A 17,624-nucleotide genomic window follows, 5' to 3' on the forward strand; every position below is an offset into this window, starting at 1 on the left:
TTATATAATTTCATAACTCGGAAAATATTCAATGGCATATCTCTGATGTTTCCACATTAGCAACACTCGTGTTCCAAGGTGAGCGTTTTCGATGGACCTGCCTCTGGATGCCGAACTTTGGAATTCTATCTCAGTAAGAAAGTAATAACCAAAATGAAACTGTTTCGGTTTTTATTTCGTCCATATGAAATTAATAGATCATTGAAAAAAATTTCAACTTAGATTACAAACTAAACAATATGATTAAAAACTAGAGATAACTTGCAATGCAATTCTTCTTTTGAGATATGTACTCCATCGCGTTTCTTACACCTACATTTTGAGAACTCTTCGCTAATTTACATCTCTTAAAAGTAGAATTGCATTGCAAGTTGCAAGAAAAATTGCACCGTGTAACAGGGCCTTTAGTTGAGTGTCGTTTAAGATATTAATAAACGTTATATTAATATCAGAATTAGAGTTTTTACTTATTATAGCCATATTGCCGTCTAATTTCTCAAAGAAGACTTTGTCATAATCTGTTTTAGGCGACGCCATCTTGGTGTTATTTGTATACTCCAAAAAGTTAACTTTCGTGTTTCAAGACAGCAATTTATTTGCCTTTGTTTGCTCTGTGATCGCCTATTGCCTCATTCTGTTATAGTTTTATTACCCATTCAAAGACAACAATAATCTAGTCGGAGTTCATAGACTCTGTGTTGCTCTCATCGCTAGTGCTTCCCCATTCTTCTTCATCTGATTCAACTTCACCATCAATGAGTTCCATCAAGCACAAAACTCGGAAATAAACATCCTTCTTTTCGTCAGGAACATCACAAAATTGAATATGAATAGCCTCATCTTGTTCAAGTCCTAAATCTGCTGTTTCAACTAACTCCGACAATCTTTCTTCACGCGACTTAAGCTCAGCTATGTATGGCTCGTCGGGTTCCACAGATTCAACCTTCGTTTTACGCTTTCGTTTCTTCTTTGATCCATTTTGAGGCGAAACTTTGACACGGCGTAGCTGTCGGTAGACACCTTTTATATATTTCTCGTTCACGTGTTCCAGTATCTCCAACTCGTTCTCAATTTCGCTGGTTTCCTCTTGAATTTCAGCATAGGAGTCGTTGATGATTGCTATGAACATGTTCATGAGCACCATCACGTTTAATCCGATAAAGGAAAAGAAATAAAGTGTCGCTAGGACCGGGTCGACCATAAACAAAGCCTCGAAATCAAAATCTCCCAAAGTCATGCTTAGTTGCGTGACCAGTGTTCTCGAGAAGGAACTGTAATCCTCAAGTTCAGAGCTAAAAACGGAGAAAGCAAAAAGGGCGAACGCGAGGAAGCCAAATACGAATGGGATGCAGAAGTTCAAGATTGGTGCGCTGATTCGAGACAAAGTCTTTCCAATCACAAGGAAGTTCTTGTTGAATCTCAACAAACGCAGGAAACGTAAAATGTAGAAGAATACCAGGACGCCAATGACGTACGTCATCAGAGCATCAACGTTTCCTGCATATTGGAAACCGACGTAATCGTTTGGATTCTCTCTTAGCTGAAGAAGATTTCTGTCAACCTCGTACAAACGCGCCAAGAAGAGAACGATCAGCAAGAACTCGCTGAGAATGAGAATAACTTCAATCCAATTCCAGAAACCTTTGAAGTAAGCCCAGCGCTGTTTACGAAGAACTTTTACTTCTCGATAGAGGAAGTATATCATGAAGAATATGACCAGAACGTGGGCTAACGTTTGTCCGCCTGTGAGCTGCAAGTAAAATCTTGCTGATTCGTATTGGACTTTCGTTACCGCTCCAGACGAAGGTGGAAATTCGATGAAGATGGACAACATCCCAAAGAGGTTCGTGTTTGCGTTGTACACGGTGAATTCGACAAAGATAGCGCGTGTTTGAGCATTCAACCAACCATTCGAATGCAAGTCAGCAACAACTGTATAAGCAGTCTCTTGATCGTAACCAAGATTCGCCGCGTAACCCCCGCCGCTGTACATACTGATCGTACCCCAGTACGGAAATCCACGAAGTTCCGACATCGTTTGATGACGCCATCTCTCGAGACACGAGAGAATTCTGCCGCCAGATAACAGAGCTTTGTCCATGATTCGATACGTTTTAGGATTCTGGCTTGACAAGAGACGATGCTTTTTACGACGTTTTTTACCGCTTGTCCCTCCTTGGATGGGATCAATTGCTCTCTTCTTCCGAGACTTTTCATCTGCGCCATTGTTTAAATGATCAAACCACTCCCGCTCTGTCTGTGTACCCGGCAGTATATCGCGGCGTTTTCTCGAAGCAGTGTTGGGCAACGGAAGCCAGCCGACCCCGTAGTCTCCTTCATCTTGGTTCAACATCGAATATCCGCCATAACAATGAGGAATGATGTCCTCGAGAAGATTTGGTACTGTGCATGAGTCTAGAATAAACAATGTGATTTTTAAGACGCATGAAGTCAAAACAATACACATGGGTCATGAAGTCAAGTCAGTCTCTGTACAGTGCAGTGCTGTAATTACAACTTCAACTCATGCAATTTCTGCCAATTTACCAAATTTAACGCGCACGCAAAAACTTTACCCGATACATACATAAAATAGTAATTGTTTGTCTATGAAAAAAGTGGAGGTCCTGGTCCCCCTGCTCCGCGGGCCTGCAGTGTAAAGGCAAATAAACACTTTGTCTTTCCCCAACTGTTCTCATCCGTACAACTAATAAGTACGTTTTTATGCATTTCGCTTTTAGCAATGACTGAATGTATTGTTCGATAATATTGACTATCGAAAATGTCTGATAAATCTGGATACCTATTCTCCATAGTTTGATTCCTCACCTTTCTTAACACGCAAAAGTCTAATGCGTGGCACTCCCACCAGATAGACTTCCATATTCGCCAACCATCCTTTCTTACTTTTATCCTTACTTTGCCCATCACTCGAGTAAAGACCTGGGATCAGTGTCTCACGTGACCACATCCATAGCGAATCGACGTCTGAGATCTGGAAGTCAGAGGTTAAAGAAAATATTACTAGAGATTTTGAGCGTTTAAAAGATGATTTGATATGACGGAAGAGAAGGAAAAGGCAAATTTGAGGCTATATAGGAATATAATACGAAGACATGAAGGAGAACTGGTCAGAGATATTATGAATAAAGAGATCAGAAGAAGATGTGAGGTGGTAGACATTGCAGAAAAGATGAGGGAAGCAAGGATGAGATGATATGGACACGTAATAAGAAGAGATGAAGGAGAGTTGGTCACAGATATTATGAAATGAAGAGATCAGAAGAAGATGTGAGGTGGTAGACATTGCAGAAAAGATGAGGGAAGCAAGGTTGAGATGATATGGACACGTAATAAGAAGAAATGAAAAATAACTAGTCAGAGATATTATGAAATGAAAAGATTAGAAGAAGATGTGAGGTGGTAGACATTGTAGAGAAGATGAGGGAAGCAAGGTTGAGATGATATGGTCACGTAATAAGAAGAGATGAAGGAGAGCTGTTCAAGGATACTATGGGATAAAGAAATCAGAAGGTAGTAGACATTGCAAGAAAAATAAATAAAGTAAGGTTGAGTTCTTCAGAGCTATTATAAAGTGAAAGGATCAGAAGATGTGGGGTGGTACACATTGTAGAAAAAATAAGGAATTTATAGATGATATGTACATATAGTGAGAAGAGATAAAGGAACGAGAGGAAAGAATAAGTTATAGTTAGATGAGATGAGTTAAATAAAAGCAGTAAGTGGTCAAACAAAAAGCAGAACTGACCGAAGATAAATCAATTCCGTAAGCATCGACTTCTTCAAATGTTTCAAACATTGTCTTTGTCAGCAAAAATGTGTTGGGATTCCTGTGATATTGAGCGACATCCATCAGCAGAATGAGAAAAACAAAGAAAGCGAAAATTTCTGTTAAAGCAGCATCCATTTTAATTTCTTTCAGACGTTTTCTTCTTGCTTTTTGTAGTTTCTCTGGATCTGGAGGGCTGAAAGTGAAAATAGTAAAAAAAGAATTATTTCACATCAGGAAAAAGAAACGAGTAACGACAGCAGGTGGTCTTAAAACCAAGAAACAAACGCAGCAAAGGCAACAAAAAAGAAAAACGGAAAATAAGACAACACAACCCAAGCAAGACAACAAAACATAACAACACAACACGAAAAAAAAGGAAAATAGTAGGAGCAATAATATGTTAACAACAATTGAAAGAGACAAAGGTAAAAACTAAAATAAAATACAGCAAATGTAGCGACGCAAGTGAACAATAAAACAATCAATAATAGCAACGAAAAATTGGGAAAAACAACAACAAAACTGTTTAATCGAGAGATCTGTCACCTGTAAAATTTGTTTATCTTTTTCTTTGTAGGAATGATCTCTGTTGATCGATTTTCCGACAAAGGTATCGGAGTTTGTTCTTCTTCAGTATCTGTAGGTTTGCGGATGATCAATGCAAACACAATGGCCAGAACAACAACTTTGATTGGTTGTAGAAGAAGTACAGATTGTAAAAATGATGTTACCATTGCGATTACCCATTCCGTCGACGTTTCCTTTCCCCACTGGATGCTGTAGAGCAAGGTGAAGAAAATAGAAGCACTGGAAGCCAAGTAGCAAATCGCATAAGCAATATAAATGAACCAGTGAGGAAGTCTTCCCTTTGACGCCTGTCCTTTTTCTTTGTCTTCTTCTTCTTCACCATTTTGAACTGCATCGTTTTTGTTTTCGGATTTCCCCGCTTCCTTTGGTCGAAGATTGCGAAATATTTGCACGATCAACACATTTACAGGGACTATTATTATACTGCTCTGTAGACCAATCACGAACGGTTTTAAGTCAATGACCAACGATCCGAGATGAACAGCAAACGGACTCGGACCCTGGCCTCCCATGTTGTAAAACATGGCGCTCGTAATCATCGTGCAACACAGCAGGCAAAGAGCGCACGACAGACGTTGGACGCGCGTGAAGTTGCTGGTCGGAGGCCTGGAGACAATCGAGAACCATATATGGCCATCAGCCAGACCTTTGATCGCACGCGTTGAAAACAAATGTCCGAAGTTGACGGTCTCTTCCTCGCTAGCGACATGAAGTACCCGACATACTTCGCCGTCATTCGACTCAACTGCCAACCAATTTTCACAAAACAACGGCCATGTTTCCCCCGTCTGAAGATCTTTAACCAGCACGCGACTAAGATACCACGACGGTGATGAGCCTGAATAAAAATTTCTCATGCTCAAAAATAATTAATGAACGGAAAACCGAAGAAATAAATGTAAAATTGGCATCTTTAGATCGAAAAAGAGTACTAGTACTTTAAAAATGAAGCAAATGAGGTTTTCAAAATCTTAGGAATTTGAGAGGACACGTCTTCAAATATATTTTTGATGGGTTTTTACAGGTTTAAGTAAATTAGCTTGTAGGTCCACCACTTAAGTATTTAATACTGCAAAGCTTTCGGTCCGTTAACCCGGGCCTTCATCAGTGCAATTACCTGACTACACATCTACACGTCACTTAAATATCACGTTAGTCGTGATTTGTTAGCTATATATTTTATTATTTTTTGATTTGTTATAATTAATGACGCGAGCTAACAAATCACGACTAACGTGATATTTAAGTGACGCGTAGATGTGTAGTCAGGTAATTGCACTGATGAAGGCCTGGGTTAACGAACCGAAAGCTTTGCGGTTGATGTCACCACGGATAATTAAATGAATTAAATTATAAAATAATTTAATTATCCATGATGTCACCATGCAAACATATAAGAATATTTTTACAGGTTTGTCAACGACATGAATGTCAAGTCCAAATTGCGTCGGAATAAATTATAATGCTCTTAGGTATAAATTCTTTCTCACCACTGTTGTCGTGCCAAATTTTGAGACGGATAAGTTCACCAACTCCCTTTGGGTATGAAACAACAAAGGCGTTTTCTTGGCCACGTTCGAAGAAAGGTCTATGACGGTCTCTCAACCTGACAGGTTCAGTTTCACCTTTCTCTCCACTCATCGTAAATACGACTCTAGCTGTAGTTCCTGCTCCCTGTCTGCTGCCGGTGTAGGTGGTGATGAGGTAACGATAGGATCCTTTAGGTTTGGAGAGGATAGTTGGACCAACCTTAGAAGTAGTAAGATGACGTCAAAAAATCAGGCAGAGAAAAAAAGATTAAGTAATGATTACACACAATGGAAGGAAATACAGCATAAGAGAAGAAAGAGGAGAAGATAAAACGAAAAAAGAACACTGCCAACAGAAAGTATAGAAAAACAACACAAAAAAGTAAAAGACGAGGCAATACAAAAACAACAACACAACCAACACAAAATAACACTAAAAGAGAAAACAAGGGAAGAGAAGACATAGTTAAAGAAAAAAAAGAAAAACAACACAAGAGGATAAAAGACAGGACAAAATAATTCAGGTTACATAAAACAACACAGTGTACATATTGTAAGACAAGACATTCGCAACACAATTAAAACGAAATAAAAGTAAACATCATAAAAGCGAGAAGACAAAAAAAACCAACACAGCAAAAAAATCCCAAAAAAGAAAATAGACAGCACAACAGTTAACACGAAATAAAAGGAAACGAGAAACCAAACAACAAAAAACAACACAGCCAACACAAAATGAAGAGAAATAGAATGAATGAATAAATGAAAGCGAAATCAGAAAGAAAAAACACCATGAAACAAAATAACACAACGCAGAACAGGAAGAGGAAACAAAGCAGAAAAAACTTAAAGCCCAACACGAGACGAAACGAAGCATGGCAAACTAACTATTTTTTCCTCGATCTTATTTTCAGTATTGACAATCACAAAAGAAAGTTTACCATTAACAAATCTCTTTTATCTGCTCGTCTTGCCCAGACAACACCAACGATGTAAATGCCAAGGATAGTTGATATCAGAGCCAGCACTGCAACATTTTCAGCAAGACTGCCAAAGTTTTTAAAAGCTGAATCGAAATCGATTGGGTTTGGCGCAACGAGAAGGTCACTTCCAAACGATGTCAAATGATTACAATAACAATTGATTTGCTCCTTGTTCGTGCCCAAGGCTACCTGTTTACAATGAAAGTAAAAAATACCTGCTACATTGTCGATGTTTTCAAGGTAACTCATGCATGAGTAATTTAGGTTGTAGATACACCATGTAAGTATGCAAAACTTTCGGTCCGTTAACCCGGACCCTCATCAGTGCAATTGCACTGAGACCGAAAGCTTTGCAGCATTAAATACTTACGTGGTGTACCTACATGCTAAATTACTTATCGACTGTCACCATGCAAACATACAAGAATATTAATAACTCATGCACGGTTGGGACAATTCAACTTAGTTTTTTTTTTTTAAATCTTGTAGCTTTCTTCCTATACTAAAGGTAAAATATTAAATACCCTAGCTGGGTGTAATTTGAAGAAAACTATTCTGGTATAAGCACCCACCCTGCATCCTTCACCTGTCCAAGACTCATTTACCACATTCCAATGCATACAACTCGATTCAAACATCGTGAGATTGTAGTTTGGAGTTTGGTTGGGGAAAAAGAATTTTCCATCAAAGCCAAGATTGTCCGCTACCAAGATTTCAATAGGAGGGGCATTGGTTGTTTTAGGGGGAGGTGTAGGGATAATAACACATGACCGACGGACTCTTTTCGCGCCAACTTCGCACGAAACTGAACGACGTCTACGAGACGCCATTTTGTCATCTGTCTTGTTTAAATTACTTAAGTATTGGATGGCTATAAACGGAATGAGAATGAACGGAATAAGTGCCTTAGCAATGGACTTCAAAGGTTAACGGCTATGAGTAATATAGAAAAAATATATAAACTTGAACTTTACAAAAAGATACAAAAAGAATAAATTCTTGGGGCTAAAAGCTTACCAAATCAAAAAACTTACCAAAACAATATTCACCCGTCCCATTTAAGCCCGTATTCGACACAAACAAGGTGTAAGGGTTTCGAGAACAATTTGATGGAACGACATAGACCAAGTCTTCGTCTAGCGAACGATTTGAATTCTGTTCACTGTTATGGCTTATTTTACAGCTGGACAAATCTGGAAGCTCAAAGGCTTTGTCATATTCATCGTTTCCCACATTAGGTCTGCCACCTTTTTTCATGTAAACAACCAACTTGATCCCGATATCTTCAGGCTGTAGATCAAAGTTTATCGATGTAAAATTGCTTTTTCGTGTCAAACAATGGTACTTCAGGAACTCCTTGGTTCCGCTCGTGTGATTTTCTTCGCCCGGTTTCAAATAGAACGCATCGACTGGAGGAAATTTCGATGGATCACGAGCCACCTTAATGAAAGCCTCTTCAGTGAAATTTGACGTGGACATGTTCAAATTTGATTCAAGGACAATGTCGACAACGTTTGAAGCCATGTTTTCACTTGTTGTGTCCCAGGTGAATAAATTGTCTTTCAACACACCCATCTGAAATGAAAATCAACGAAGATCAATGCACTACCAGTTTTTTAGTATTGGATGAGTTAGAAACTCAGACTTCAAAGTTGCCTTATGCAGCAATTTCAGCAAATTTACGGATCCCGGTCGGAAAAGCTGCTGTTCTGAAAGCGAATATAACCGCAATCTGTTCTTACCTTGATCGAAAGAGGTTGCATTTGAAGAATTGTGTTGTTTGGATCCCGAGTAACTAAATGGAACCATTTGAAATGATTAAGGCATTTGTTTTCCTTTCAACCTTCACCACGCTACACCTTTATTCGCCTATTTCTTTGTGGCGAGATAATGGTCAATTACACTATACCCAAGTCATGTCTAAGAAACGTGGTAAAAATTTCCACGGGTTATAAAAACGTATACAAAACGTGCAAGCTTTGCCACACAATATTTCCCTTATTCTTTCACATTTCGCAACCAAGCTTCGTACTTTTACTTTTTTTGAGCAGAATATCCTTGAATATATTTTAGGCAGTAAACAAATATGAGATTTGCAAAAAACACAACGTGCATTTGTTATATTCAGAGCTTTCGGTCCTCCATTTTCTGATCGACAAAAAATTTTCCTGGCTGTCTTTCGACCTTTAAATTACCTTCCTCAAAACCAAGGCCTTGTGGCGAAGGAGGAGTGAAGCCGCATTTTCCCAAAGTGCTTTTGTGACCACTAATACTTTTTATCTTTATTTTCTCAACTTGAATGGACAACGATGGTGTTTCCAACGTCAAGGGACCTTCGCTGGTCACAAGCTTGCCAAGGAGAACATCTTGAACTGTGTTGAGAAGCGCCATTGACCTTTTCACCTGCCCTGACTGAAAAGTAGAGCAGCAAAAATGGGAAATGTGACGAACTGTCAAAAGTAACTTATTACTATATAACGAATTTCTTTCCAGGAGAAAAGGATGTCGAAGAGCGAACTTCAAGATAAGGACACAAACAGAATACGATTTTTTATAAATCTTAAAACCAATTCCTTCATATAGTAAAGTCGACAAGCGGTTAAAGGTCTTAAATACTGAATTACAAATTAGAGGTTTGAATAATTTTGGAATGTTTTTTAAATGAGCGAATCTTGAAACAGGTGAATCTTTGAACGACTTTACTTTGACCTTTAAAATTTTAAATTTGCAAAAAAGTTGCTTCAAAGTGGTATATTTGTAAACATGAATGTATCAGAATAATGCATTAACACAAAATTATGCAATTACGCACCAGACTGCCTGAATTGAGTCACTTACCGATTGTTTTAGATCGCCAGAAGATAGATTTTTTGCGTTTTCGGACGATTTTGAAATAACTTGACCTAACGTTCCGACAATTGTACTGGCAGCATTTTTAGTATCTTTGAATCCTGCACCGCCATTCGATAGTTCCTTTAAACTTTGTGTAAGTGAGCTGCAGAGCGTAATGGAAGAGTCCTTGAAGATAGAGATTTGGAGCAATTTTGAAAGACCTGTATTTGAGAACTACATACTTGACAACGTCGTCATCATTGGCGTAAATCGACCGTTAATTGAGGGGGACCATATTAAAATATTCTGCTTTACGTGGCTAATTTCTTTTCAAAACAATTTCACTTTCAATAGAAATCAGCCTGGCATAACAGAATATATTTCATATATTGCCCGCCCCACAATTAACGTTCGATTGCGGTGGGCGTGAAAAATCGTTAAGTGATGAGAGGGAGGAAATATTCATATATTCATGTTAGCATCCCGTAATAACGATCAATTTTAAAAGAAACTACTAATACCCAACGGTAATATATGAATATTTGCTCCCCCCCCCTCCGCAATTAGGGATCCTTGGGGCCCCTGTTCGATTGACGTCTATGGTCGTCATTATTGACAAAATGGGTTCGGTGAGTTTGGTCCGAAATTTTTGATAAAACGCGCAGTGATTGAAACAAATGTAAATTAGTCTCAGTGCAAAGACAAGATTATGTTTTTTCATCAAGTATTACGATTAATCGGAAAGCAGAAATGTTTAATGTATGTCACTTTATGTATCATGTATATTGTTTACATGGACGCCTGTGGGAAAACCAATGAGAAAAAGAAGAACAGATTACTTACTAAAGCTTCGGGCAACAAGTCGTCCTTTTTCTCTGTTATCAAATTGAGAAGCATACTTTGTTGCATTAATGATAAAATATCCTCAGCCGTGATGTTCGCGCCAACCAGCTGTTCCAGGATTTTCAAACGCATCTGAAACAAGGAATAAACGTTTTCTCATTTCCTAGTACGACCATACACCACAAATACAAAAGATTTTTACAAGTTTCAAATTTATTTCCAGTTGATTCAGAGCCGTAGAAAAGATTTTGGTTACACGTGGGAGGGTCAGCAGAAACCTAAGGGGCATGCAGGGGGACAGGCCGCCAGTGTAAATGAAGCCCAAATTTCAAGACCATTTCATGAGCACCTACAGACGCCTTGCATATAGACGGTATATGAAGCTACATAACAAGGTTCTTTTTAAAGAAGAATATAATTTTAACAGGGGCGCATAATTTAACTAGAAGAGGGGGGGGTGACCCCTTCAGTTTCCGCACAGCAACGCCTCTCAGTGGGATTTACCGTCCGTCAAGGGCGCTTTCCTTTATACGGAAAAAACGGTCAGACCGGTCCTGTTGTATTTCGGTACAGACAGATCACTGGTATTTTAGAGTGTTTCAAGAACTCTGCATTCAAGTATATCGTTATTTACATCTGCCTAGCACGAAAAATATAGTTTTATCGTTATATTATTAACGAAATACTCTATTTCAATTTTAAATATGACCGGTCTGACCATTTTGACCCGTAAATGGGAAGCGCCCTAAGTATACATAAGCTTTGAGTCTGTATTAAGATTTACCTGGGTAGAAATCTTTCCCTGTTGTTGTGAATCAGCTGCTGTACCGTTGCCATCTAAATTCAGTAAAATTCCCAAGGAAGCACTGAAACTCATTGCTTGTTGATTCAATCCGGCGTCAAGAAGCTGTTCGAGGCTGTTGTAATATGCCGACATCAACTTATCCAACTCCGCCATATCCGCCATCTCAGGCGGAGGACGAACCTGACGTGAAGAAATAAACAATGCCGTGTGTTACGTTGCATGAATCCACGTGTAATACATGCACTGATGGTTAGTTAACCTAATCAATTCTTGTTCATTGAACCATGTAACATGAACCATATATAGCCGATCTCGTTAGTTAAAAAACACACTTGTGGAAATCGTGAAACGTTTAACTCGATAATACTCGAAATACTCGAATATACTCGAAAGAAAACCATCGTATAGAAAGCCGCAAACTTAATTCGGCGACAGAGATAATATACCAAACTCTATATCTTTCTGTTATATGGTAATTTAGTGTAATCCTGTGTTTTCTAGTTTTCTAGTTTTGTATGTATTCGTACTGTTTATCTTTAGTTTTTACATGTCGACTTAACCCGCCGAGTCTGTCGAGAATAAATTCACGAGATTGTCGATTCTGTAGACCTTACCCGAACCGAAATTACACCGTGAACAAAACTCAAGCATTCGAAATAAGCCAAAAATTTTAAGAGACCCTTTACCTCTCGGTCATAGGCACACAGTCTATCTAATCTAATTCATAATATCCACATTGGCTATTATAGAGGCCATCCTTATCGAAGAAGGGTCGGGGAGTGTTAAGGACTATTTCTTCAAAGAGTGTTCTTCAAACCTTTAGCAAAGACAATGATATACCTGGACCGTAAGAATATACTCCGACTTGCTTCCGATGACATCTAGAACTAGCACACTTATGTTGAGGTTGAAATCGTTCATTACGTCACCGACTGGTAGTCGATCAACAACGGTTGCTGCCTTGCCAGAAGCGACTGTTTGGTAGGCGAATATCACCCTTGCTCCGTTGTTAATGTACGCGAATTGAATGAGCAGAGGAGGGTCTGGGTCTATCCAATCCTGACAAGTGATCGTGAAATTCGTTTCCAACGCAATGCCAGAATAAGGGAATATCGAACAGTTTCCTATTAGAAAAAAAGTTAGAGCAACCATCTAAAGCCGGTTGTATCAAGTCCGTTTAGTTTAAACGGTGGATAAGTCAAAATAAATAACACTTTTAGTCTTACAACTCTCTTGAATAAGTCAACTTGAATACTATGCTCTAAATATGTGGTTGTAAACAATATCTTTGTATTATAATAAGGTTGAAAACATTTAGTTTGCTTGTTGAATAAAACGACAGACTTGCTTTCTATTTTGAACTTAACCCGGCGTTTAAGCTAAACGGGCTTGATACAAAATGGAGGTCCCTGGCGATAAAAAATAACTAAAATGCATTGAACTTTTCCTGAAGATGAAAAGCGAATCTGATTTGAAAATTTCCGAGTAATATTATGGACGATAATGTGCTCAAATAATAGGCAGCATTTTTTGAAAAGCGTAATAAGTTTTAGGTCCATCGCAATAATCGCTACTCTGGTTTAATTAATGAAAGTAAACAAACACAGAAAGTCAGAAAGATTACATTCACGACCAAATTGGGTCATGAATTAAGCCAGAGTATTGACAATGATTGCGATGGATTTTGTCGTGAACTTATTAACTTCAAGTTTTAAAATGGTAAAATGTAAATTTTTTTGAACTCTCAAATCTAAATACAATATTTCAACTACAGGGAACCTACAAGTAAATTGTCGTTTACATAATGATCTTTTCACTTCCTAATTGTAAATGAACATAACGAGCAAGTGATCCTAGAATGATCGCCAATCAAATTGAACTTACCTCTTTCCGGAGGCGAATTCATGAGCAAAGTGTATCTCAGCTCGCCAACAACACCACTAGGTCGTATTGCCCGGAATGCTGCGATGTATTTCTTGTTTTCTTTCAGAGAATTCGGTTTGATAGCAAGATCAAGCTCATCAACGGGGTTGGATGTCATGTTACTGAACTCTTCTCTCGGGATTTCAATAAGTTCCGTTAAGTTATAAGGCTCCGGCGTGTTCACGTCATCGTACAGGTAGAGCGACCAAAGGAACGTTAATTCGCCGTAACAACGAGCATCACAAAATGATTCGAGGATAATTTTCTCGTCAGTGTTGATTTTGGACTTACAGTTCATTTTACAGCTGTGAAGAGAGTTTGAAAACAGATTTAAGCAAAACCAGGCAAGTCAAGAGTAAACTTTCACTACTTTACTGGAATTACCTTGTTTTTATGCCAGGAGGAAGACCTTTGGCCACGTAAAAGAAAATGTTTGTGATGTCTTGTCGAAGTCCAAATTCCGGATGGTCGGTCGAAATCACGAGAGAAATCGTATATCTACATCCACAGTGAACAAAGATACATTTATAGAAAATATTTATAGGAAATTATATGTAGAAAAATATTGAAAGTTATCTTAAAAAAGATCAAATCCTCAGGTCGCTTGGATCCTCTAGTTTTCTCGTCAAAAAATTATAACGCTTTATACAAAAACAATTACTTGTCAAAGGCTCGTTGAATATCATTTGATTTTTTTTCGCAGAGTATATCACGGAAAAACGGGGCTATACATAGCAGTTAGATAAGAAATGAATAAAGGAATAATAAGGAACAATAATAATAAGAAACTAACTCTTTCTCTACCATTGCTATCTTAGCTGCTATGCCTATCCGGCTGTGTATTTGAGACAAATTTAATATCGAAAACTTACGTTTTATCTTCTATCATCGCCCTAGTATCCAATTCCACAAAGATTCCAGTTGTGTTCAATTGACCCCGACCTGTTCCAAAGCACCCACCAAGCTAAAAATAAAATTGTTGAAAATTACAAAGGATAAAAAAGGTTATCAGTTAATTAGTGTACAAGGTCTGAATTTAAAGAGGTCAACAAGGACGAATTTCGTTTTACTCCAATTAGTATATTTCAGTCAGAATCACGATTGATTTTTTTTGGTAAAAAGGTATATTATTCACCATTTTACATGAAGTACTCAGAAATTAGACATTCTAGACAGCCTGGAAAATGTAAACAAACTTGCTGATTAGTTCAAAACGAAATTCCTCCTTGTAAAGAGGTCTGAAACAATTTAAATGTAGGCCCTTTCGAGTCAAATTAATACTCAGGTTTTCTCTTGCACACGCAAATTACATTGGAATGAACTTCGTCTCCAGCTTCCGCATCCTCATCAATTTCAGGAATCGCAATCAAAGGTTCTTTATCCAGTTCAGGAAGAAGAAATTCGTTGTCGTCAACATCTCTGCAGTACCACGAGAAATTCATTCCATCTGTTCCGAGAAAATCTGGATCTACCGAAGACGAGGCATTGAGAGAACCCTGGCAATGAACAACATAGAAGAGATTCAACACAAAATTAACAAAAGAATATAAAAATGTATTATTTGCGTACAATATAAGCTAGTTGGTGCACAATTAGTACACAATATGCGCTATAGTTGGGGAGTTGAAAGTATCTGACTATAAATATTATTGCTACAAATTTTGTAAGTAAAGCAGTATTTTTCTAGTAATCGACTGTTCATTAAGAAGTACTAACCATGAATCCATAAGGAACGGTATAGAACGAACCGCTTGTTACGCCAGCTTCAAGCCAAGGTGTCTGGACAACTTCGATATAAAACGAACTACTTCCAAACACATCAGGCAGACCTTCCATCTCCAACCGGACGCTGATCTCATAGAAACCATATTGGAAATTACGCGAAGGCAACAACAAATCGGCAGCAGCGATATCCGCCTGAAAAACTGATTTCCGCAAATTGGCAAGGGATAGCCCGGGAATAGTGCTTAACGCTTTGACATTGTCGTCGAATTTGCGAACTGTCCAAATTACTTTCGTGTCCTGAGTGATTTCACAGTCTATTTGTTTTTCGGTTGAAAGCATGACTATGGACGATCGATAGACCTGGACAGCGTTCAGTAAATTGGAGTTGTTTGGAAGTAATCCTGCAAGAAAAAAGTAACAGAACATTTTCAGCTTTATAGCTGCACGTAAATGAAAATAATGCGCAAATGTAGATAAGGTTATACCTGTAATTGTAACATTAGGGTTGCGACATTCTAAGGCAAGTACGACTGCGACTAAACTCTCTGTTGCCATGGAAACATCATTTGACGCGTTCAACCTGACGTCATAGGAACCAAAACGAGGATAAACATGGGTGATGACAATCTGTTGGGTGTTCGAATTTTTAGGAAAGAACTTCAATCGTGGTTCTTCCATTATATTTGGATTGACTTGAGAGACATCGATTTTAGTTTCACAAGAGGCTTCCCCGTACACGAGAAGGGAACTGTTGTCGCCTAAGTCAACCCACATACAAGTATCCCAACCTAGTTTTTGCAACGAAATTGTAAACGTCATGGTTTTGTTTAGTTTCACAGGACCGTCGTTGGTCAAACTATTAAGAATGACACTTTCTTTCAAGACTATCGATCTATTTGTTGACACTTCACTAAAGCTGTTCTTTAATGTGAGTTTTACGTCACACAATTGGCTCTTATCATTTGGAAACGTTTTATCAACGTTCAACTGCGATTCTAATGTTATACCGGAAATACTACAGTCAAAAATCCAAGTAGTATTTTTAGCCGGTCCATATTGATACTGCGCGCTAATTTTTACAGGATATTCCGCTGGAAACACGTTTTGTAGGCTACCACGACCTTCGACCCCAGATCCAAATGCCGAGTAGCTCGTGAGCATCGATATCGTAGGATTTTCGATCAGTTTTCGTACTTCCACCGCGACGGAGCGAATTTCGTTGGAAACTGGGTTTGAGGCATGAATCTCTATGTCTACCAGCCCATCGGGGTCGAAGAGGTTTGGGTCCGACACCAGGCAAACACACTGGCTCCCTACGTGCATCAATTGGGTGACATTGCAACATGGGACACCATTGTAGTGCACCATCACCGACACACGAGTACCTTCATCCATTTCCCATTTGACGAGAATGCTTTCCCCAAATTTATGAACAGACAGCGAAGGCAACAAAGATAGATTTGTAATTGGATGGATGATTTCTACAAAGTGAAGGAAACAGATTCATCCATGCACATTATTTATGTGGAAAAATTGAGCATACAAAAACATGGGAAAAACTAATCAGATCAAACTATAATCTGGGCCTTCTTTGTAATAAACCTATTATCAGTCAGTTGGTCAAGCTGTTATCACTTGACATTCATATTGTTCAAAAGCGGATTTTTAACGTTTTAGACTAGATTTTCGATCAAAATAGAACTATTCTTAGACGTGTAAAGATAATCGAATAAGCCTTACCGTGTTCACAATTAGTACCATTATAGTCACGTGTGCAGGAGCAATTGTAAAAGTTTACAAAATCATGACATGTTCCATTGTGCAGACAGGGATAATAGAGGCACTCGTCAATTTCTGTAGAAAGAAAAAATTGCTGTGAAAGCATATGTATCTTATTAATTCATGCATAGTTGATACCTAATACAAAACAAGTTCTTACCTATACGTTACATGTTTATACGTACGTTTGCATGGTGACATCAAAGAAGTCAATTAGCTTGTAGGTACACCACGTAAGTATTTAATACTGCAAAGCTTTCGGTCTTTTAACCCAGGCTTAACTGTGCTCTGGTGAAGGCCCGGGTTAACGGACCGAAAGCTTTGCAGTATTAAATACTTACGTGGTGTACCTACAAGGTAGTTGACTTATTTGATGTCATGTCACCATGAAAATGTACACGAGTATTTTTTTTCTTACCTGTCTCGCACTGCTCTCCAGTGTAACCTGGAGTGCAGATACATTTGAAAATATTATAGAAGTCGAAGGAATCTTGACAGGTGGAATTATTTTGGCAAGGAGACGACTCGCACGTATCGATATCTGAAAAAACAATGGATAATAAATAAATTAATGAGATCTTTGTATAGTAAAAGTTTTTTTCAAAAAACAAATTGTTCCATTTTTACTGTCAGTGAGTGGGCATTTTAAACAACAAGATTCGATACTAAAATCTCGTGATATTTCGACTTCAAATGCATGTCATCGTCAAACTAACTAGCTATTTATTTTGTTGCTTGCAAAATGGGGGGCTGGAATTTTGGAACTTGGGCAAAAAAAATTACCAAGATGAAAAAACGATTATTTTTGACGTCTTCACGTCACT

At 38.3% G+C, this 17,624-nt stretch overlaps 1 protein-coding gene across 1 annotated transcript; it reads right to left on the reverse strand.

Moving 5' to 3' along the window:
* Positions 1–673: 673 nt before the first annotated feature.
* Positions 674–17,333, reverse strand: LOC114529903. Its single transcript, XM_028551472.1, has 22 exons — positions 17,219–17,333; positions 16,762–16,875; positions 15,507–16,502; positions 15,013–15,422; positions 14,607–14,792; positions 14,169–14,260; positions 13,681–13,794; positions 13,258–13,601; positions 12,214–12,497; positions 11,353–11,553; positions 10,569–10,700; positions 9,732–9,911; positions 9,089–9,305; positions 8,636–8,688; positions 7,928–8,468; positions 7,466–7,764; positions 6,852–7,082; positions 5,872–6,130; positions 4,340–5,219; positions 3,770–3,986; positions 2,830–2,995; positions 674–2,415 (listed from the first exon to the last, which is right to left on the reverse strand). The coding sequence occupies exons 3-22, from the start codon at positions 16,414–16,416 to the stop codon at positions 674–676; spliced, it is 7,458 nt and encodes a 2,485-aa protein (XP_028407273.1). The 5' UTR covers positions 16,417–16,502; positions 16,762–16,875; positions 17,219–17,333.
* Positions 17,334–17,624: the final 291 nt, after the last annotated feature.

This window comes from Dendronephthya gigantea, unplaced genomic scaffold (genome assembly GCF_004324835.1).
Source record: "Dendronephthya gigantea isolate DGI-Jeju-01 unplaced genomic scaffold, DenGig_1.0 000058F, whole genome shotgun sequence".
In the NCBI taxonomy this organism is placed as follows: Eukaryota; Metazoa; Cnidaria; class Anthozoa; order Malacalcyonacea; family Nephtheidae; genus Dendronephthya; species Dendronephthya gigantea.